The sequence below is a fragment of the Zootoca vivipara genome, chromosome 8 (assembly GCF_963506605.1).
Source record: "Zootoca vivipara chromosome 8, rZooViv1.1, whole genome shotgun sequence".
Taxonomy (NCBI): domain Eukaryota; kingdom Metazoa; phylum Chordata; class Lepidosauria; order Squamata; family Lacertidae; genus Zootoca; species Zootoca vivipara.
Genome location: NC_083283.1, coordinates 26,305,066 through 26,327,859, shown reverse-complemented (window position 1 = coordinate 26,327,859; position 22,794 = coordinate 26,305,066). Strand labels below are relative to the sequence as shown.

General features: G+C 45.2%; 1 protein-coding gene across 3 annotated transcripts in view; it reads left to right on the top strand.

Moving 5' to 3' along the window:
- Positions 1-8,629, top strand: part of RIPK2 (receptor interacting serine/threonine kinase 2) — a 29,507-nt gene extending 20,878 nt beyond the window's left edge. For 2 of the 3 annotated variants that reach the window (XM_060277717.1, XM_035125145.2), the window contains exons 7-11: positions 1,488-1,573; positions 1,738-1,833; positions 3,535-3,616; positions 6,019-6,195; positions 7,708-8,629. In XM_060277717.1, coding sequence (XP_060133700.1) covers positions 1,488-1,573; positions 1,738-1,833; positions 3,535-3,616; positions 6,019-6,195; positions 7,708-8,060 — 794 coding nt within the window. In that variant the 3' untranslated portion in view covers positions 8,061-8,629. The remainder of the gene's footprint in view (positions 1-1,487; positions 1,574-1,737; positions 1,834-3,534; positions 3,617-6,018; positions 6,196-7,707) is intronic. The other variant, XM_035125146.2, reaches the window with a different exon arrangement.
- Positions 8,630-22,794: the final 14,165 nt, after the last annotated feature.

Here is a 22,794-nt window from a genome sequence, read left to right as displayed (position 1 = left end):
AAAGAAAGTTAGAAAGTTGGATATATAACCAAGGCACTTAAACCTTGGTTACGGTCAGCACAGCAGAAAGTCTACTTGCCAGGGCATTGGATTAGATGACACATGGGGTCCGAATCCCCACAACTGAGTGAGCTCCCATTGCTCTGATTAAAATGCAGTTAAATACCACCCTCTAGGTATATGTCAAGTTACGTTTATATGCTGTGTATTAAAATGGGATAGTAAAGGATAATAAAGGTAAAGGGACCCCTGACCGTTAGGTCCAGTCGCGGACGACTCTGGGGTTGCGGCACTCATCTTGTGTTATTGGCCGAGGGAGCCGGTGTACAGCTTCCAGGTCATGTGGCCAGCATGACAAAGCCATTTCTGGCGAACCAGAGCAGCACACGGAAATGCCGTTTACCTTCCCGCCAGAGAGGTACCTATTTATCTACTTGCACTTTGACGTGCTTTTGAACTGCAGGAGCTGGCACTGAGCAACAGCACCTCACCCCGTCGCGGGGATTCAAACCGCCGACCTTCTGATCGGCAAGCCCTAGGCTCTGTGGTTTAACCCACAGCGCCACCCGCGTCCCTTAAAGTGGTATAAGAGTGCTTTAAACGTATGGTTTGAATGAGGCCCTGGTAAAAAATAAAAGGAGGCTGGCCAGTTACTAGCTGCCACCTTCTAGATCAGGGATGTTGAAATCAGTGCCTTGAGGTAGATTTACTCCAGCTGTAGTGGCAGAAATCATGTTGATCTTTGTGTGGCCACTTGAGCATTTGGCATGCTAGTTTCCAAGCCTCCCTGCTACAAATAGGGCTTGCCTAGCTGCACGAGGAGGAAGGAAGCACATCATCATGGCTGAGTTTGTGGATTCCTTAATGCTAAGTCGTAAAAGGTTGTTAGAGCAGAAAGCATTTTGTGTGGAATGTAGACACAACATTGAAAGCAAATAGTTTGCAGTGCATCGCTAGATGCAAAGAGTCCTCGGAGGGAAGCTGCTTGCTATGAATTTTTTCCCCTCTCATAGTTAACTAATAATATTTCAAAAGACTAGATTCTCGGGTCCATTGTTTATTTCCTTCCAGAACGTATCAAAAAATAAATTTATCCATAGAAATCTGGGTATTTCCCAACCCAAAGAGCAGCTCAAACAGAAAGCCAAGGTAACATTGACATGCAGGTCTCCCCAGTTGTAGGAGAACTGAAAGCTGCCACTTTTACATGCCGATGGCCTGCCTATATAAATAAATAAATCTGCTAGTAACCCTTCTCGTTGCATGGCTGTTGAATACCCCAGATCTGTGTCTGCATAGTGATTTTTTAAGCCTGCAATTTGCTTGTGCTGGGGGTTGGGGTTGAAATCCTTAGTGTGTTTCATGGTGTGTGCCCTTAAGTCGCTTTCCCCCCATAAATGGGATTTCAAAAGTTCAGTAATTTACTGTTATAAGAGCTAATAGTATAGGACTGAGTGTGATTTCCCCACCCCCCTTTTCCTCCTTAGGGTGCTTAATAGAGCTTGAACCCGTGCTGAGAACTTTTGATGAGATACCTATGCTTCAAGCAGTGATACAGTTAAAGAAAGCCAAAGTAAGTCTGCGTTGTAACCCAAGGTGAAAATACACAAAGGGGAAGTTACCTGTCTACAGCTGCGCAAAGAAACAGGGTGACCATGTTACTGAAGCTTGAAATTGTATACCTAGAATGTATCCTCTTTTCATAGTTCCAACGATGACTCCTAATGTCTCTTTCAGGCTCAATACGAGTGGCGATGTGTTCATTTGCCTAGCAAGATGCCTGACGGTGATTCAATATCTCTAAATATACCTTTAAATCCCAGTATGCAAGAGGTACAGCAACCTTTTCTTTTATTATTGCCTTAGTATTTCTATAGCACAGAGAATTGTAGCGTTGGAAGGGACCATGTAATATACTCTAAAGCACTTTGCATGTGTTAAATCAGTTTCCTTTTGTACATTAGCTCTATTTTGTGGGCCTTCTTTGCTCCTGTGTTGAGTGAGGGCATGGTTGCACAAAGTACATCAGGGGTTGACAACCTAAGGCCCATGGGCTGGTAGTAGCCCACAGGGCTCATCTATCCAGCCCATGGCAACCGCTGCTGCCCCTCGCCGCCTGCTCTTACCAGTGCGGCGCGGGGACTGACTTCCAAGTTAATGGCGCCTGTATGTATGTGCATGGGCACTCCTGCGATCCGGAAGAGCGTGCATGCACACATGCTCCAGCCCATCGTTCGGTAAGCTTGCCGATCCCTGAAGTAGACTGACTGTGTGATGCAAACATCTGTAGCAAGCGGGTCTCTGATGAGGAAGCCATTTAGCCTGTGAGGCTGTTTGGCTAAGCCATGCCCACCTGCGCTACACCTGACATATATGATGTTAGCTATGGGACATGTAAAGACACGTCTGGGCCAAATATGGTTATGTGTTTGGCTGACGTAGGTCCTTGCATAGTTCCTTGCAAGCTCTGACAACCAGCTGATTGCCCACATGGGCAAAAATGTCATTCACCTACCTGTGAAACATAGCTCACAGGGGAGGGGGGGGTGATAAGGAAGGAGCCAGCCAGACCCAGTTCCCCACCTCCACCTGCAAGGGCATGGTTTGAAGGCACATTATACATACAGTATTGTGGCTAAACTTGAAGCAGGCCCAACTCTGGTCAGCATCTACCTGGGAGACAATAGGGAACTCTGAGCGGTATTCCACAAAGTTTTACACTTTGAAATTAATGGACAGGACTAATAATAATAATAATATAATAATAATAATTGTTTATATCCATTGATTGTCCTTCTCAGGGTAGACCCACTGAAGTTAATGAACAGGACTACCGCAGGTTCATTAATTTCAGTGGGTCTGCTCTGATTAAAATGCAGTTAAATGCCACCCTCTAGGTCAGGCATCCAGAAACTGCGGCCCTCCAGATGTTTTGGCCTACAACTCCCATGATCCCTAGCTAACAGGACCAGTGGTCAGGGATGTTGGGAATTGTAGTCCAAAACATCTGGAGGGCCGAACTTTGGGGGTGTCTGCTCTAGGTATAGGTCAAGTTACGTTTATATGCTGTGTATTAAAATGGGATAGTAAAGGTAAAGGGACCCCTGACCATCAGGTCCAGTCACGGATGACTCTGGGGTTGCGGTGCTCATCTCGCTTTACTGGCTGAGGGAGCCAGCGTACAGCTTCCGGGTCATGTGGCCAGCATGATTAAGCCGCTTCTGGCGAATCAGAACAGCGCACGGAAACGCCGTTTACCTTCCCACCTATTTATCTACTTGCACTTTGACGTGCTTTCGAACTGCTAGGTTGGCAGGAGCTGGGACCGAGCAACGGGAGCTCACCCCATCGCGGGGATTCGAACCGCCGACCTTCTGATCGGCAAACCCTAGGCTCTGTGGTTAGGCCACAGTGCCACCCGCATGGGATAGTAATAATCCCTTCATAAGGCTTCAGGCGAGAGATTTTGCAAGGGAGGAATGCAATGTAAATACCATTATCAAATGTTTCTTCCGTATGTTGTGATCATTCCAGGACTCTTCACCACAGTGTGATAGCTACCTTTCACGAAACACTGTCCAGGATGCATCGAAACAGTGCAATCTCCTCTCGGAAGGTAAGCCCTCTTGACCTAGCACAACTTTATATTAAATATGTTTCTCTGCAATTTCCACCCACTGGTTCTTGTCTGACACTCTGGGACAACAGACAACAAGGGTGCCATCAGACATGGGGATTATCATATTAGTTTTCTGGGTTATAATGCTGTTCGGGTTTCTAATGCTCATTTTATACTGTGTTACCTTTTGGACAATATACCGCGATGCTGTACAAAGTTTCATTCAAACCAGTGGGTGTGGCGTGACACAACAGTGGACATCTTTTGACATGTCACAGAATCATAAGAGTTGGAAGGGAACCTGAGGACCATCTAGTCCAACCCCTAACAGTACAGGGGTATGCAGCTTGTCCATATAGGGATTGCCACCCTTCATGGCCACACATGCTTTTGACCCCCCCCCTTTCCCATGATTCACGCAGAACAGTGATGAATGAATCTAATCACATGGCATGAAACTGTAGGGATTAACATTACCCCCCAAATCCCATTATTTTCCATGTTAACAGGGTTCCAGAAAATATTTTTTTTTCTCAAAGCAACATGGAAACAAGTTGCTAAACTTTTGCATGGTTTCCAGAAGTGGCGTTTATGTCATGTGGCAGATTGCATATAATGCAGAGATGATCAGATAAAGGAAATTTCAGAAAAGCAAAATAGAAAAATTCCTTCAGTAGCACCTTAAAGACCAACTAAGTTTTTATTTTGGTATGAGCTTTCGTGTGCATGCAACACGGCTACCTACCTGTAATCAGAAAAGCAAAGTTAAAGTGCTTCCTGAATGCAGCCTCTGCCTGCTCTGTTAAGGGATATGTGGAATACTAATTGGTTGAAGAAGTAGTAGAAATATGAAGGAAAACTTGGGTGCCATGAAGCTACAACAGGTTTGTCCTGTCTGTTCACATCTGGACCAGCTGGTTTGATGTTCATTCTAGCTGTTATGTTACATTGTCATCATATTGCACTGGTTACAGGTAGGTAGCCGTGTTGGTCTGGGTCGAAGTAAAATAAAAAAATTCCTTCAGTAGCACCTTAAAACCATTTGCAGTCGTTTTTGGTCATCAACAGCTATTAGTCAGTCAATCACCCACTTCCACCACCCTTCTGAGTGATCCCCCCTCCCCTCCCCATCCCCACCCCCTCCCCACCCCTTCTCTACATAAGTGCCTGGGGACTCCTATTTCACTGTATCTGAAGAAGTGTGCATGCACACGAAAGCTCATACCAAAATAAAAACTTAGTTGGTCTTTAAGGTGCTACTGAAGGAATTTTTTTATCATATTGCACTGAGTGAGAAAGAGTGGAGTCAGCCCAGCCACATAAAACTTCAGACCACACTATTTCTTGAGGTACCAGTGATATAGCATGTGATGCAATAAGTGTCCCTCCCCAAACTCCCTTAGTGGTGCAAAGGCTCGTGGGATGCAGATTCCAGTTCTTGCACAGCTATAGCAAATGATCCTAGAATCAGCCTCTTATGTGACAGAAAAGGGATTCAGAGCCACATCTCTCTAACTGTTCGACCCTGCAGCTTGGAGCAGCACCATGCCTTGGGCCAGCCCTGGCAAGCTCCTCCATTTATGGGCTGCGGCCTCACGTTTGTGGACCATGGTCAAAGCAAAAGGGTGCATCTGCACTGATGTGACTCCATGACTCAGATAGTACATGGGTAAAGGTAAAGGGGCCCCTGACCATCAGGGTGTCTGACTCTGGGGTTGCGGCGCTCATCTCGTTCTATAGGCCGAGGGAGCCGGCGTTTGTCCGCAGACAGCTTCCGGGTCATGTGGCCAGCATGACAAAGCTGCTTCTGGCGAACCAGAGCAGCACACGGTAACGCCGTTTACCTTCCCGCCGGAGCGGTACCTATTTATCTACTTGCACTTTGGTGTGCTTTCGAACAGCTAGGTGGGCAGGAGCTGGGACCGAGCAACGGGAGCTCACCCCGTTGCAGGGATTCGGACCGCCGACCTTCTGATCAGCAAGCCCTAGGCTCTGTGGTTTAAACCACAGCACCACCTGGGTCAGTACATGGGTAGACGAATCTAAAAAGCCCAGGACACAAATTTTTATGGCCCTCTAGTGGCTATGGTGGCTCCTAGGGGTGTATACTCAATTCTGACCAAACTAAGCCTCCTAGAGCAAAATATAAATCCTGGTAAATGAGCCACCATAGCTGCTAGAAGGGCCATGAAAATTTATGGTCCCAGGCAGTTTAGACTCGTCTACCCATGTACACATCTGCATTGGTTGCCAGATGTAAAAAAATCAGCTCTCCTATCTAGTCTGCAGAACACTGGATCCAGGATGAAGCTTGCAAAGTGATTTCTGGGTTTGTTCATGGTTTGATTCGAATTCAAAATTGGGGGAAAAACCAACAGACCACTCTGTCTTCATTTCAGATAAATATGACTCTTTGGATGAACCTCACACATTGCTTAGCTTGAAGCAAAATCGCTCGCTGCCGTCAAATATGCCGTCTTATGCATCTCAACAAAACTCCTACTCGTCCAACACAGATAGTTCTGATTCCTCAAATTCCACGCCATACCCACGTCAGCTGCCAAGAGGTAACTCAGGTACAAAAGTGGAACCTTTGTTTTCCTTGTCTTCATCTCACTTTATCACTTTGAATATCGAGTAACAAGACATTGCCACGAAGCATGGTGGCAGCTAAATCAGGTCTCTGAATACGGACGCATGGATGCAACTTATGCAAATTCACCCGCTTTCCCCTCTTTTTCCTGATTGATTGTTTCTGAGGATGAGTTTATACAGTTTTTCTGACCAGAAAATTTAACTCTACAACTGTTTCCTTTCAAAGCTTCCTTGTGAACGTACCACAAATGACTTGTACTTAACCACATTCTGAGCAACGATCTAAATCAGGCATCCCCAGACTTCGGCCCTCCAGATGTTTCCATCTTCCCCAACCACTGGTCCTGTTAGCTAGGGATCATGGGAGTTGTAGGCCAAAACATCTGGAGGGCCGCAGTTTGGGGATGCCTGATCTAAATAATGTCCTTTGGACTGTAAGTTGGGGTTGGACTGTTAATTATTTTGAGGCTGCTGTTTCTGCAAACTGGTAGGTAAATTGCATTAAATACTGTGGGACCTTTTTCTGAAGAAATGCAGGGAGGACTGGGCAGCATATGTCTGCAAAATAACTGGTTTGTGCATCTATTTAAACCATTATTTTAGTGTTCTGATAACTTGATTCACATCATTAAATACTTTGCACATTAATATAAAACAAAAAGAGGTTAAAAAGAGAAACTGTTACAGGTGGGGGGGATGCAGTGCAGCAAGGAGTTCGAATGTACTTGTAAATGTGTGTATTTCTTTTGAACATCCTGTTGAACATGATAAACAATGGTTAGTTATCAAGATGGGAATCCTAGTCATCTAAACATAAAACTCTAAAAGAGTTTTGTACAGTTTATTTGAATGAAGCTGTAAATTGATTCAGTTGCCTAATATAATACTAATTATAAGCATTAGGCAGACTCCTTTGCAGTCTCATTATCAGTTCCTGCTTAAAATTTAGGCAGGCCTACCCAGATATGCACCTTTATTTGGTTTGGTTTAATGCTGGAGGTTTTCATATTTTGATAAATTTTATGTCTACAGTTGTACCTTGGTTTTCAAACAGCTTAGTTCTTGAACGTTTTGGCTCCTGAATGCTGCAAACATTCCGTTCCGGTTTGTGAATTATTTTTGGAAGCCGAGCATCCAACAGGGCTTCCGCGGCTTCCGATTGGCTGTAGGAGCTTCCTGGAGCCAATCAGAAGCTGTGCTTTGGTTTCCGAACGTTTTGGAAGTCAAACGGACTTCTAGAGTGGATTTCGTTCGACTGTACTTGGTTTTCAGATTTGGGGTATTTTTTATTATGATATTTTGCATTGCTTTATGCAAGCTACTAGAGGTTTTTGTTGATTCGGCACTGTAGAAATCCTGTTGAAATGACACAGATAAATAATTCTGGTATTTTGAAACTCAGGCAATTCTCTCTCAAATAGTTTTGCTGCATTTTGATGCTCTTTGTATGCGTTCACACCTTTGTCATCTTTCTCCCCGCTCCCCTTTGTTAGATTTTATGCTGCAGACTCTGCAGCAGCAGCAGCAGCAACAGCAAGACGAAACTGTGGCTCACCAGTGGATCCAAACCAGAAGAGAAGACATTGTCAACCAGATGACGGAGGCTTGCCTTAACCAGTCCTTGGATGCCCTCCTTTCAAGGGATTTAATCATGAAAGAGGATTATGAACTTATCAGCACAAAACCTACAAGGACCTCAAAAGTCAGGCAGCTGCTCGATACGACCGATAGCCAAGGAGAGGAAGTTGCTCGAGTTATAGTACAAAAACTGAAAGACAACAAACAGCTAGGACTTCAGCCTTATCCAAATATATCTGCTACCTGCAGGTCCACATCTTTGAATTGATAAACATCCGTATAAAGATCTTGCAGTGTTTTCCTAAAAGATGGGATTCCTGCTTCTGAAATGTCACTTTATGTCACTGCTACATGACTCTAGACTGAAGTTTGGAGAGGGTGGGTAAGGGGGAAACCTGGCAAGTGAAAGTATTACATGACATCCTTTTTGTTTGTTTTTTCGTTCTAAAAACTGCTTTTGTACCGCATCTTGGTGGAGACTTATGTATTTTGTGGATCTATAAAAATAAGGAAAATACATAAATATAAAAAAAATGGGGAAAGTGCACACAGCCTTACTGTCTTTATACACATTCTCTCATCTGTCAAATCTACCTTTGTGAAAGAAGAACAAGATTACTGATTTCGTAAGTTGGCAGAATTGTTCTAAAGAAGTTGTTTTCAAGCCCTCTTAATGAAGGGCAAAGCCTTTCTCCCTTGACTCGTCTGCTGTGGGACCTACACCCTAACTGCCCCACTTCTGCTGTGCATTGTGGGAGATTATAGGGCATGTTCTGAGTTTCCTGGTCAGTTTTCAGAGACCTTGAACAGACTTCTTGGGCAGCATCCCATAAGCAAGAGCACTCTCCCTGGAGAACATCCACTGCTGCAGCTGTGTAATGTAGGAAAAGATCAGGAACCATAGACAAGCTTGTGTACTGAGAATGATCATTCCCTTGAAAAATGTGGTACGTTTTCAAGAAAGGCTTGGGACCGTAAATGGCTTGGGCCCCAAATACTTGATGACACTGGTGGTTGGGCCTTCTCTGTGGTGGCACCATGTGCATGGAATTTACCTTTGGGGAAATTTGGTTATCTCCCTACCTTTTAAAATGCCAATAAGATTCAAGCCTTTGGTCCATAATCTGAGGACCTCATCTAGGTTTGACCGCTAGTTGCTGCCATTTACCATTTTACGCCATGATGAGTTTGATGGTTTTATTGTGATTGTGGATGGATAGAGAGACATTTGTATTTAAATACTTTACATACTGCCCTGAGGAGGATGGGGTTAAAGAAAAACCTCAAAAAATAACAATAAATAAACCCCAGGGTTGCCCCGAGCATCATTTGAAAACAAAACCATAAATCTAAAAAAAGAAAAATTAAAACATTGTGGAAATGACTTGTGTTAATTCTAGGCTTACTTCTTCCTTATTTCCTGGGGAAATCCACTGTGTGTTCTTCTTCCAGAGGTACTCAACGCCCCACTGACTTCAGTTAAAAGATGTTAGTGAATCATAGCTTGCTAAATGTTCTTGCTGGGAAACCTAGGCGTGTTGTACCTATCCAACCTCCAACATAAATGCTTCATCAAAGCAGTAAAAAAATAAAAGCCAACACAGTAATATAAACATTAACAACCAAACATTTCAAACTGGATGACATTTACGAGTAAGGTCTTCTCCACACTTCTGCCTGTCCCGTGTTTTCTAAGCAGTTTTGCCTTTGTCCCACCACTTTCCCCCCAAAAACCTTCTCTTTATCAGTAACTCAGAGCAAACACCAATCCAGAGAAAACTCGATAGACATTTGCTCCAATTCAGAAGTGAAGTGTGGGTTTCCCTGGGGTAAGCAGGTATGGGTGAGCCTTAACTGGCGCATGGGTGATGGAGCAGGAGTATAACCTCTGTTAAGAGACATTCCTACCACAGCTTCTGGTTGGTTCAAGAGAATTCCTTTGCAGTTATGAGACTGTTTTCCATTGAAAGAAGAATGGCAACTCCTTTAAACAGCAGAGCAGAGAAAAACTCATGTTCCTGTTACTCACTGACCATGCTCTTTGTGGAAAGAATGTGTCATAGGACTGCTGTACATATTTACTGTCCTCTTGAGTGGTTTAACTGGCAATTCCTCCCCTCTTCCCAGGGAATTCTGGGAATTGTAGTTCTGTGTGACGGGGGGAAGGGGTCATCTAACAACATAGCTGCCAAGTTTTCCCTTTTCTCGCGAGGAAGCCTATTCAGCATAAGGGAAAATCCCTTTAAAAAAGGGATAACTTGGCAGCTATGTCTAACAACTCTCAGCCTGCTTAAACTACACTTCCCAGGATTCTTTGGGGGTGAGGCCATGACTGTTAAAACTGATGTGATGCTGCTTTAAATGTTTAATAGCATTGAAGGGACCAATTATTAGCACTCTTTGTGTCAGATTGAAAGTTTGAGAGGGGGCACAACTCAATCAGGGGTGACAGTCATGGTCCTATTTAGAAAGGATCAGATTGTCGCTCTTGAGAAAGATCCTTTTCTGCCTGAGACCTGGAGAACCACAGCCAGTCAGAGTGGATAATACTGGGCTATGTGGATAAAATAGACTGATTTGATATATGTCCTACTGACTGAAAGCAGGTCCCTACAGGGTGGATATTTACCAGCACTTTAATCAGATACAAGTCTTTTCAATGAAGCACTGCAAATTAGGTCTCTGTGGTTGGTGTGCTTTTTCTTCTAATGTGTTACGAACTGCTGCGAAACATCTTACAACTGCATCTATCAATGGCATTAGCTGACTGGGTGAGATAGTGGAAGCAACATGAACTTGAATGAGTTCTTGGAATTGATAAGTACTCCGCAGAAAATCATCTGGAGCAGAGAAATAAATATCACATGTGGCAAGTTGTGTTAAACCAGGCATCCCCAAACTTCGGCCCTCCAGATGTTTTGGACTACAGTTCCCATCTTCCCTGACCACTGGTCCTGTTAGCTAGGGATCATGGGAGTTGTAGGCCAAAACATCTGGAGGGCCGCAGTTTGGGGATGCTTGTATTAAACCCTTTATGGTATTCCCCACCCAAACTATGAGGATTTAACTGTGGTGCTTGTCTGACACGAAAACTGTTTAATTTTATTTAACAAGAATAAGACAGAGATTGCAGGGGCTCTTACTTCACTCCTTTTGGCACCATCTAATAGGCTTTCCTAAACAAAAATGCTATCTAGATATGTAGAATGCCGATAGCTGCTTTTCAGTGTATTGTTGATTTTAATTTTTGATTTTTTATTTAAACTGTTGCTTTAAACTTGTTTCTGCTGTTGGTTTTCTTGATTTGTTAGTTTTGTAAACCACTTCAAGGTTCCATTCCAACCGGAGGGTATATAAACCTTGTAAAATAAATACCACACAAATATTAGTGTCATGCAGCACGAGTCATGCACGCTAGCTGAGGATAATGGCAGTTGTAGTCCAAAGTACCAAGAGGACATCAAGTTAGGGGGAAAGGCTGCTCTGCAGACATCTGGTCTCCCAGCCCAGACTTTGTTATTTCACTCCCTTGAGAGTTGCAGCTTCTCACCTGCCCCTGCTCCTTCCTTATTTTCTACTCCTGTTGGTGGGCCAAATTTGACCCAGAGCTGCCTTCCTCAACCTGCTCACTTCCTTCCAATCTTTGCGAGGGCAGTGCACTTTCCTTGCACACTGGCCTTGAGCCAGAGCAGCTGCTTTACTCATCCCAGCAGTGAAGAGACCCTGGAAACGCCCGGAGGCTAGGTGAAGTTAAGCAGGGGGCAGCATCTGATTAAAAATATATGAATGAAGACAAAATATTCCTCTCTTGTGCCCTGTCAGTCTACTATGATGTCAGGCATGCCAGCTTCTGTGACGCCCAATATATGGGGGCTCTGATCACTACACACATTCCAAATACAGTGGTACCTTGGAAGTCGAACGGAATCCGTTCCGGAAATCCGTTCGACTTCCAAAACATTCGGGAACCAAGGCGCAGCTTCCAATTGGCTTCAGGAAGCTCCTGCAGCCAATCGGAAGCGGCAGAAGTCGTATTCGATGTTTGGGTTCCAAAGAACGTTCGAAAATCAGAACAATCACTTCCAGTTTTTGATAAAACATTTGACTCCCAAGGCGTTTGAAAACCAAGGTACGGCTGTACCCTTTTTTTTGCACTCCTCTGTAGAACCACAGAAGGCTGTCTGTTTAAAGCAACACTTCCCACTAAAACAAGGGCATTGAAACTCTGGTCCTCATTGGGAAAGGTTATGGAAAAGTAATATGAAATTTACTGCTTGTAACGTGTTAAAAGAAAATTTGTATAAGATGGTGTATAGATGGTATCTTACGCCAATGAAACTGGCAAAGATATATCATAAAAAGGATAACAAATGTTGGAAATGTAAAGAATCGGAAGGGACCTTTTACCATATGTGGTGGACTTGTCCCCGAGTAAAGAGCTTCTGGGATAAGATTTATAATAAGTTGAAGAAGGTGTTTAAAAACATGTTTGTTAAGAAACCAGAAGCCTTTTTACTCAGAATTACAAGGAAAGAATTGCCAAAGAAAGATGTTACTTTTTTTCTGTACGCCACAGCAGCAGCTAGGATTGTATTAGCAAGGAACTGGAAATCCTAAGATCTACCCACTGTGGACGATTGGCAGATGAAGCTGATAGAATTTATGGAACTGTCTGAACTGACTGGGAGAATCCGAGATCGGGGAGAGGAGACACTGGAAGAAGATTGGAAGAAATTCAAGATTTATTTGGAGAATAAATATATGATTAAATAATGGACAATAAGGGAAGTGGAAGTACAAAGAGGCTGAAGAAGCAAATAGTTATAGTAAGGAGGAATTAAGACTAAATGTAAAATAATTATTATGATTTTTATATCCAAACGATATTTTGAAATATTGGAAATTCGTGGTTAAAACGGATCTAGAATAATATTTATAATGAGTATTTTAGAAGAAGCAATGATTTAAGAAGTAGAGAGTGCTATATTAAATATAAATAGAAACGTGGAAGGGGGGGGGAGTCGGAAGTCGACAGAGTAAGAAAGTATATTGGAATATTATATTGTTAAGAAAATGTTTGTTTTTCTTTGCATTTTTTGTTTTTTTGTCTTTTACTTTTATCTATGTTTTTTAAATATTTTTTTGTATTCGTTATAAAACCAATAAAAATATAATTTTAAAAAATTAAATAAATAAATAAAAAAGAAACTCTGGTCCTCCACCTGTCAACGAACTCTCATTCCCATCAGCCCCAGGCAGCATGGCACATGGTTAAGGATAATGGAAGTTGTCATCCATCGACACCTGGAGGGCCACCAAAGTAAACTAACAAATCATCTGTCATGAACTGGCAGGGCAATGGGGAGGAGGCAGAGGATCCTTGTGAGGGGTGTAACTTGTCCTGGGACACACTGGGGCAGGCAAGGGATGGGGAAGGAAGTACTCACAGGGTGACGGAGGATGGAGGTCGGTGCACAGGAACCAGAGCAGCAGGACCCATCATCAGAGCCAGAGGAACCATCTCCACAAACATGGAAGGCTCTGAGGCATAGGGAGCAGCAGACGGGGTGCTCTAGGATGTAGGCAGGGGGCCCACAGCCCAGCTCACTAGCTAGCCAATAGGGGCTTGCTAGCTCTGGAAGATGTGTGATTCCTCAGCTGGAGTAGCCTTGGAGCAGGTGAGGGTCACACAAGCCCAGATGCGGCAACCAACAGGCAAAGTACAAAAGGAAAGCAGAGCTGAGGTGCTGTGTCTGGTCAGCTGCCCATGTTGAAGGACCTCCGCATGGACGCTCCAGGATCTCTGTGAGACTGTGCAGCTTTGGTTTGGACATGTGGATTGACCCTGGACAGAGGACTTGGCATACTGACTTGCTGACAGGTAGGCCAGGGGTGTTGCTGAACTACAGCTCCCACTAGCCCCAGCAAGCATGGCCCAGATGGTAGCAGATGAAGTTCAGCAACATCTGGCAAGCCAGAGGTCCTCCACTTGACATAGCTGGCTGTTGACCAACATGTGGCTGTCTCTGAAAGGGAACATAGTGATCAAAGCTAGTGGTTTAAGAACAACATATTTTTTACAGGAAGATGATTCGTCTACCAAGAACTTCTGCTCATTACTGAGGAGCGTCCTAAGATGCATGCTCAGATCATGTGTGATGGGGCTCCCTATCATCCCACCATAGTTGTCAAGTTTTCCCTTTTCTCGCGAGGAAGCCTATTCAGCATAAACGGATTTCCTTTAAAAAAAGGGAGAACTTGACAGCTATACATCCCATGTGAACTGAGAGTGCACTCAAAAAACCCATCACTTCCTTATATTTATTTAGCCAGGCAGGCATCTAAAGGTAAAGGTAAAGGACCCCTGACAGTTAACTACAGTCGCGAACGCCTGTGGGGTTGCGGCGCTCATCTCACTTTCTGGCCGAGGGAGCCGATGTTTGTCTGCAGACAGTTTTTCTGGGTCATGTGGCCAGCATGACTAAGCCGCTTCTGACGAAACCAGACCAGCACATGGGAACGTCGTTTACCTTCCCACTGTAGCAGTACCTACCATATTTATCTACTTGCACTGGCGTGCTTTCGAACTGCTAGGTTGGCAGGAGCAGGGACCGAGCAACGGGAGCTCACCCCGTGGCGGGGAATCGAACCGCCGACCTTCCGATTGGCAAGCCCTAGGCTCCGTGGTTTAGACCACAACACGACCTGTGTCCCAGGCAGGCATTTAAATACTGCCTATTCAACAAAGTTCTCTCTGCGGTGGGAGGTGTGCAAGTTGCAGTTCAGAAAAGGTTATCTGTCACTGTCAGTCAGAGCCTCTGATAAGTTTCTAAAGAACCTAAGGCTCTCCTGAACTACTATTTCAAAATCACATATCTAAATCATGGAAACATAAAATTTAAATGCAGGAATGGGCACTCCACTCTGGATCCTGGTAAAGCTACCAGAGTCATACTTGTACAATTCATATATGGCTAACACAACAAATGTTTTAACAACATTTCACAAACCATTAAAACTGGAATGAGTGCTTGATTTTTTTAGTCATCTTGATCTCGTAAATGTCAGTGAAACCAAAGTGCATGAATCTGGTTTATCCAGTTTGTGTACTTTCCTCCTAAAGTTCCAGGATATTTTTCCTTGATACAACCTCCAGTTAGCTTCTTTTCTAAATTAGATTTTGATTCCTTCTGATGTCTTTCTACTGTGGCGATGGTATACAAATAATACAGGACTTCTTATTGACAGTCGGTTGAAAATATGTAATACTGTATGTAAAAAATATGTTTTCAGAAAAAATAAGCCATAGTGTTTCCCCCTCCCCCCCAAAAAGTCAACAGGGTCATGATCCAAAACTTCCAAATGCAGGAGCTTCCTGTTCTCTTCCACGCCCTGTGTGCGTATATGCACATAAAATTTATTTTCCCATGGGAAGCTGCCCCCCCCCCATTGAAGGAACAGAAAAGCTTTTGCATGAGCATACTGAACATGCACATTAAAGTGACTGCCTAGATTTCCACGTCTAGGCTGCAAATGAAACATATTAATGTAATTCCACATCCATGATAGGAACATAAGGAACTCCCTTATCCTGAGTCATCTTGGATAGCCACAGGCATCATTGGCAAGTAGAGCAGAAATTTACAATTCTTTCAGCAGCTGGCTCAGCCACACTTTGGGGATGGGGAAACAAGGAGAGGCGTGAGCAGTTCCAAAACGGCCTTGATGCTCAGGTGCTTGAGGGTTTCCCAAAGCATCCAGATGGTCATTATGAGAACAGGATGCTGGCCCTGGATAGCTCAGATGGTTAGAGCATGGTGCTGATAATGCCCAGGTTGCAGGTTCAATTCCTGTACGGGACAGCTGCATGTTCCTGCAATTCAGAGGGTTGGATTATGATCCTCGGGGTCTCTTCCAACTCTTCAATTCTATGATTCTATAATTCTAAGAGAGGGACGCGGGTGGCGCTGTGGTCTAAACCACTGAGCCTCATGGGCTTGCCGATCAGAAGGTCAGCGGTTCACATCCCAGGGACTCTCATTGCTCAGTCCCAGCTCCTGCCAACCTAGCAGTTCGAAAGCACGTCAAAGTGCAAGTAGATAAATAGGTACCGCTCCAGCGGGAAGGTAAATGGCGTTTCCATACCCTGCTCTGGTTTCAGTGTTCCGTTGCGCCAGAAGTGACTTAGTCATGCTGGCCTCATGACCCGGAAAAACTGTCTGTGGACAAACGTCGGCTCCCTCGACCTGTAAAGCGAGATGAGCACCACAACCCCAGAGTCGCCTACAACTGGACTTAACTGTCAGGGCTCCTTTAGGTAAAGGTAAAGGGACCCCTGACCATTAGGTCCAGTCGTGACCGACTCTGGGGTTGCGCGCTCATCTCGCATTATTGGCCGAGGGAGCCGGCGTATAGTTTCCAGGTCATGTGGCCAGCATGACAAAGCTGCTTCTGGCAAACCAGAGCAGCACATGGAAACGCCGTTTACCTTCCCACTGTAGCGGTTCCTATTTATCTACTTGCATTTTGACGTGCTTTCGAACTGCTAGGTGGGCAGGAGCTGGGACCAAACAACGGGAGCTCACCCCGTCACAGGGATTCGAACCGCCGACCTTGTGGTCAGCAAGCCCTAGGCTCAGTGGTTTAACCACAGCGCCACCTGGGTCCCTCAGGGCTCCTTTACCTTTTTATAATTCTAACACTAGATGGGCCATTAGCCTGTTCCAGCTAGCTCTTGTTATGTACTTGGTAAGCCTGCCAACATTTGATCTGGCTAATTTAAGGACAGATTTATTACAGGACCAGGTCACGACGAAGAGGCCAAAAGGAGCAATAGTAGCAGATTCAGTGTCAATGTCAAATGCTTTGGGGCATTACAAGTGCCAGCATGAAGTCAGATGGAAATGTATTTACTGTTGGCATTGGAGGCCAGGACATGATCATTGAGTTGCTTAAAATGTTAGGCTATTTTGAAGGAGAGAATGTACCAGAATGCCCAATCATATCTAAAGCTATGGCCATGGACTCCCCTTTTGTGAATGGGGCAGAGGGCCCTATCCTCATATAGTGTACTGGGCTCTGTAAATCTTCTTGGGACCTTGTTACGAACAAGGGGTGAATAATCTACCTCTCTTTTAAATCAGAGCCAGTGAAGGCGGTGAAGGTCCTGTGTGAGTGCCTGGAGGCGGCTGAAGGATGGATGGCAGCTAATGGATTGAGGTTGAATCCTGACAAGACAGAGGTACTGTTTTTGGGAGACAGGAGGTGGGCAGGTGTGGAGGACTCCCTGGTCCTGAATGGGGTAACTGTGCCCCTGAAGGACCAGGTGCGCAGCCTGGGAGTCATTTTGGACTCACAGCTGTCCATGGAGGCACAGGTTAATTATGTGTCCAGGGCGGCTGTCTACCAGCTCCATCTGGTACGCAGGCTGAGACCCTACCTGCCCGCAGACTGTCTCGCCAGAGTGGTGCATGCTCTGGTTATCTCCCGCTTGGACTACTGCAATACGCTCTACGTGGGGCTACCTTTGAAGGCGACCCGGAAACTGCAATTATTCCAGAATGTGGCAGCTAGACTAGTGACTGGGAGTGGTCGCCGGGACCACATAACACCGGTACTGAGAGATCTACACTGGCTCCCAGTACGTTTCCGAGCACAATTCAAAGTGTTGGTACTGACCTTTAAAGCCCTAAATGGCCTCGGTCCTGTATACCTGAAGGAGCGTCTCCACCCCCATCATTCAGCCTGGACACTGAGATCCAGCGCCGAGGGCCTTCTGGCGGTTCCCTCATTGCAAGAAGTAAGGTTACAAGGAACCAGACAGAGGGCCTTCTCGGTAGTGGCACCCGCCCTGTGGAACACCCTCCCAGCAGATATCAAGGCAATAAGCAATAAGAGAATTGTGAAGCAGAGCTCAGTGAGTGTCCTGGGTTGTTGATGTTTTGCATGCCTAGAAGTCAGGGAAGTTCTGAAATTCTGAAATAAACAGTTACAGTTGTGGGGCGGGGGGGGGGGAGGAATTCAAGGTATGGAAAGCTAGTTTGATTTCCTCACCATTTTGTTTCTCCCTTCTCCCCCATTTCATTGTAAAATTTAGGGTGTGCACACACAGGAAAATTCATTGAGACAAATAACACTTTATTTAAGCACACAGAACAATCCCCAAAAGCCATTTTGACTCTCCCAAAATGACCTCAAAGCTTCCCCCTTGTCTTTTCACTTGCGTATCCCATTAATAAAACTGCCTGGGATGTAGGGGCTTACCCCTCCCTGGAAACCCAGTCTGGCAAGTTTCTGTTAAGCTGTCAATAGATAAAGGTAAAGGGGCCCCTGACCATCGGGTCCAGTTGTGTCCGACTCTGGGGTCGTGGCGCTCATCTCGCTCTATAGGCCGAGGGAGCCGGCGTTTGTCCGCAGACAGCTTCCGGGTCATGTGGGCAGCATGACAAAGCCGCTTCTGGCGAACCAGAGCAGCACACGGAAACGCCGTTTACCTTCCCGCCGGAGCGGTACCTATTTATCTACTTGCACTTTGATGTGCTTTCGAACTGCTAGGTGGGCAAGAGCTGGGACCGAGCAACAGGAGCTCACCCCTTTATAGGGATTCGAACCGCCGACCTTCTGATCAGCAGGCCCTAGGCTCAGTGGTTTAACCCACAGCGCCACCTGGGTCTCAGGTGGGTCCCAGGTGCCAATAGATATTAGTTTGTAAATAAAGAATTTAGAAACAAAGTAAAGCAATCCCCCGACTGCCTAGGAAATGCTTTATCAGATATCCTGGCAGACAGGAGAGAAGCTTCATGCTCAAATTTCTGTGGGACATTGCCTCCTGTGATGTATGTCTGATGCTTTTGGGTTGGTCTTGGGCTAAGGAGTGGACAATTTCAAAAGTCTTACAGGGGTTTGAACTCCATTGTTCTGGGTCTCTCCTACCTCCTTGCAATGAGGGGAGGGAACTCTGTTGCAACAGAGAAATAAAGATCTGCCTTTCTCTCCACTGGATCCTACCTCCATCTATTCTGCTCTGACCCATCACGGACTTCGGGGACTCAGAGTCCCATGGGGAGTTGAGCAGCAAAAGCCAAAGCCCAATTTTTACATCACCATATACTTCATCACTTTTCCTTTTCCCATTAGTATTCTTTACCTCTTTCATTTGTGTTCTCCATTCCTTGAAATAACGTAACAGACTAAATCTAGCAGCAACAGCAGCAACAGCAGGATTAATAAGGAGTTTTGGAGGGTTTGGTGAGTCACAACCGTGGCAGGCCTGACATACAGTGCAAGAATGCAGGAAGCTGTAAAGGGCAAAGGTTTTGACAACAGCAGTCTCTTGTGACGTAAATGGAGTACTGTGCAGAGTTTGACTGAGTGAAGTGAGGCTTTGGCTCAATTATGGGGTCACCAAAATGTGGTTCCCATGATACAATGTTAGAATGTGTCCTGGAATGCACTGCTAGACGAAGAACTCAAATTCCCAGCTTGGTTTTTGCCCAAGACTTAATACATAGATCAGATCAGTACACAGGCAAAGCACCAGAGCAGTTAGCTCCGCCACCCGGAGCAGCGTGCACCCAGGGGCGGGGCTAGCACCCCAGGGGTGGGGCTAGAATCCCAGGGGAGGGCCTAGTATCCCAGGGATGGGGGAATGTCCCAGGGGGGTGGGGGAAGCATCCTGGGGGTACGTGGCCATCCATCTTCGATGTGACAGCCATTCTCTTCTCTTTACCAGGCTAAACATACCCAACTCTCTCAATTGTCCTCATAAGGCTTGGTTTTCTTGTTCACTCTCCCCTGCAAACATTCTAGCTTGTCAATATCATTCTTAAATGGTGGTGCCCAGAGCTGGACATGGTACTCCAGATGTGGTCTGACCAAGGCAGAAAAAGCAATGTCCCTTGATTGGGACACTATACTTCGGTTGTTGCAGCCTAGAATAGCGTTAGCATTTTTTGTTTGCTGCATCACATTGATGACTTGTGTTAAGCTGGTGGTCTACTAAGACTCCTAGATTATTTTCACATGTGTCTCTCATCTCATATTTGTGCAGCTTATTTTTCCTGCCTAAGTGCAGAACCTTACATTTGTTCTGATTGAAATTCATTTTGTTAGCTTTGGCCCAGTTTTCCAATCTGTTAAGGTCATATTGAACCCCGATTTTTTTTGTCTGCAGCATTGGCTGCTGTTTTCAAGAGGGCAAGGAATGAGCTAGATGGCTTTTATATTTATAAGAAGTAACAGAGGCACTGTATATAAGAAGAGAATGATGGTTAGCTGCAAGAACGGACTTACAAGAAGTGAAGGCTCAAGTGGATATTAAAGAAGAGATTATGTGGCTACAGGAGGAAATGGTTATTTTTAAGAAATCATATTAAATTAAAGTAATTTGGTTTGATTTGCAATAATTTTGAAAACTAATAAAAATAATTTATTTTTTAAAAAAGGAATGAGCTAGATGGCTAGACTGTATGAACTAGAGAAAAGAACTGAAAAAGTACACATGTATTATGCTTAGTAAACCAGGGTTACCATATTTCAAAATGTGAAAATCCAGACACAAAAGTTGCTGAGCTTTTCCCCCTCTTTTTTTTGGCAAATAATGCAGTCTTTAAGCTAATTATAAAATAAGGAAAATCGCCCAAAAAATCAGTACTTCCAATATGGTCCGGGTCTTAGATACTGTATATCTACCATAAGTCACCTCCAGACCTACAGAATTCAGTCACAAACTGGAAATTTTGCTCCGAGCAATTAAAGTCGCCTAACGTGATCTGTTGTTCTGACACAACAAATCCACTTTTTTATTATTATTACAAAAATGACTTGTGTGGTTAAGAAAGCAATGGGGAAATGCACTACAATGCATGGGATAAACATTTATTTAACACAGGCATCCCCAAAACAGATGTTTTGGACTACAATTCCCATCTTCCCCGACCACTAGTCCTCTTAGCTAGGGATCATGGGAGTTGTAGGCCAAAACATCTGGAGGGCCGCAGTTTGGGGATGCCTGATTTAACAGGAAGATGTATAACCAGTGTGAAAGCAATTGAAGGTGGAATCAGGTTGGATGCTCACTGTCATGTGACAGTCCCACAAACAAATCAGAATGAGCACTGGAGCCAACACCTAGGGGCCGAGGTCTCTTCAGCCCAATAAAATATATGATGGGGCCTCTCCCCCAAGTTGATGGACGTTGCCTTTCAGATGGGGTGTGCACACCCCATCCTATGATTGATTATGTGGGGTGGGGCTTACCTGCCCCTCCAAAATGTTATTCAAGTTGGCACTCCTGAGAATAAGTGCTCTATTAAGACTAGGCATCCTCTAACCTCCAGGCAAGCTTTGTGCAGCAAATCAGGATGAATCCTATATAATAAAGTCCCCGTGTCTCTGCGTCCAGTCCCTGTGTCCCTGGGTTTGCACTACTGCGCATGTGCCCCACGGACACAGGGACTGGACGCAGAGACTGGACGCACACACCTCTCCCCACCGATGAAGAGAACCAGAACCCAGTAAACGAGCCACTGGCAGCTTCTCCTCCCGCCTCCCGCTCAAGAGCGGCTGCTGCTGCTGTGGGACAGCGAGATGCTCAACGAAGCTGCCATCTTCCCGCACCCCATTCTCCCGCCTGCTCAGCGCTCGGCCTCTTCAGCTGCTCGGTGGTCCATCGGGGGAGCCTGGGGCCCTTGGTGTACATCCCCGCCGGTGGAGGCGGCGACGGAGGCAGCGCCTACGCGGTCCCAGGGCTTCCCCTCCATTCCCGCCCGGCCGCCCGTTGTGCCCGCCTCTCCGGGCAGCACGGTGTGATGCCGCGGCCCCGGCTTCTCCTATAGCCGAGCGCCAGGGTTGCGATCTGGCCTTGCCGCGGCCGCTGCTGACACACGCGCTCTAGCACCCATTATTTTAATGGGCTTCAAGATACTAGTTGTGTAATAAATAGGTCACCCAAGTTCACAGACTTCAGCAAAAAAAACCAACAACAACATGCTTCCTGGTTATATGCAGGGAAGGATGGTAATCAGACAACCATCTGTTGATCATTCACTGTAGAGAGAAACATAACTAGAGTAACTCTCCTCTGCAATGCTTGAGGAGGAGGAGATCATCACTGCTTTCTGCTGGGCCAGCAACATCATATGTGAGGTGTTTTGCAGCTCACACTTAGCAAGAAGTGTCCCCACAGGCAAGCAGGATTCACAGTTTCCTGCTCAATACATGTCTGTGTAGATGGGGGACACCCTGTTTTTGGGGTGGGAAAAGCTTTCTGAAACTTGAATCCTAGCACACATTTGCCAGCAGAAGCAGGTGCAATACATGGTATCATTTTACTTTCATTCTTCCCCCTTCCCCCTTCTTGCTTAAAATAGGACAGTCATTACGGTGATACAGGAGGAATAGAATTTCTCAGACCTAGAAATAGGTTTACAGCAACGAGCCCTCTTAAATTACTATTTTGCAATAGCCTTCTTTTTCCTCTTAATTTTTTTCTAAGTATTCCTCTCTCTCTATATATATATGTACTGTATATATGTTCTCTTGTAATTTTGTCGCTGAAGCTTTACAGTCCAGTCAAATTACTATGTGACCCAGGTATTTAAAATAAAAAGGCATGTGTGGTAATAAACATTTGGAAAGACCACCAAACTCACATCCCAAATTCTTCTCTGAGAACTTGAGGCCATTTTGAATGCAAGAACATTCCCTTCAGTTGTTAAATTTGGATACTTCATGTAAATTTCTGAGATATGACTGCCTCCAGGGCTCATTCAGACCTCTGCCACTTTTCCCCTGGGGAAAACCTGAGGTTTAGTGCTGAATCAGAACAAGCAGCAATTGGGTTTTTCGCAGATTGCCATTTGTTCCAATTAAGCGCTAAAGAGCAGATTTTCTGGGGGAAAGCAGGGCAGAGGCAAAACCACTCGGACCCATGCCTAGAAAACATGGGACAAGTGCAAAACTGCTTGAACCTGTGCTTTCTAGGCATGGGACAAGCAGAAGTG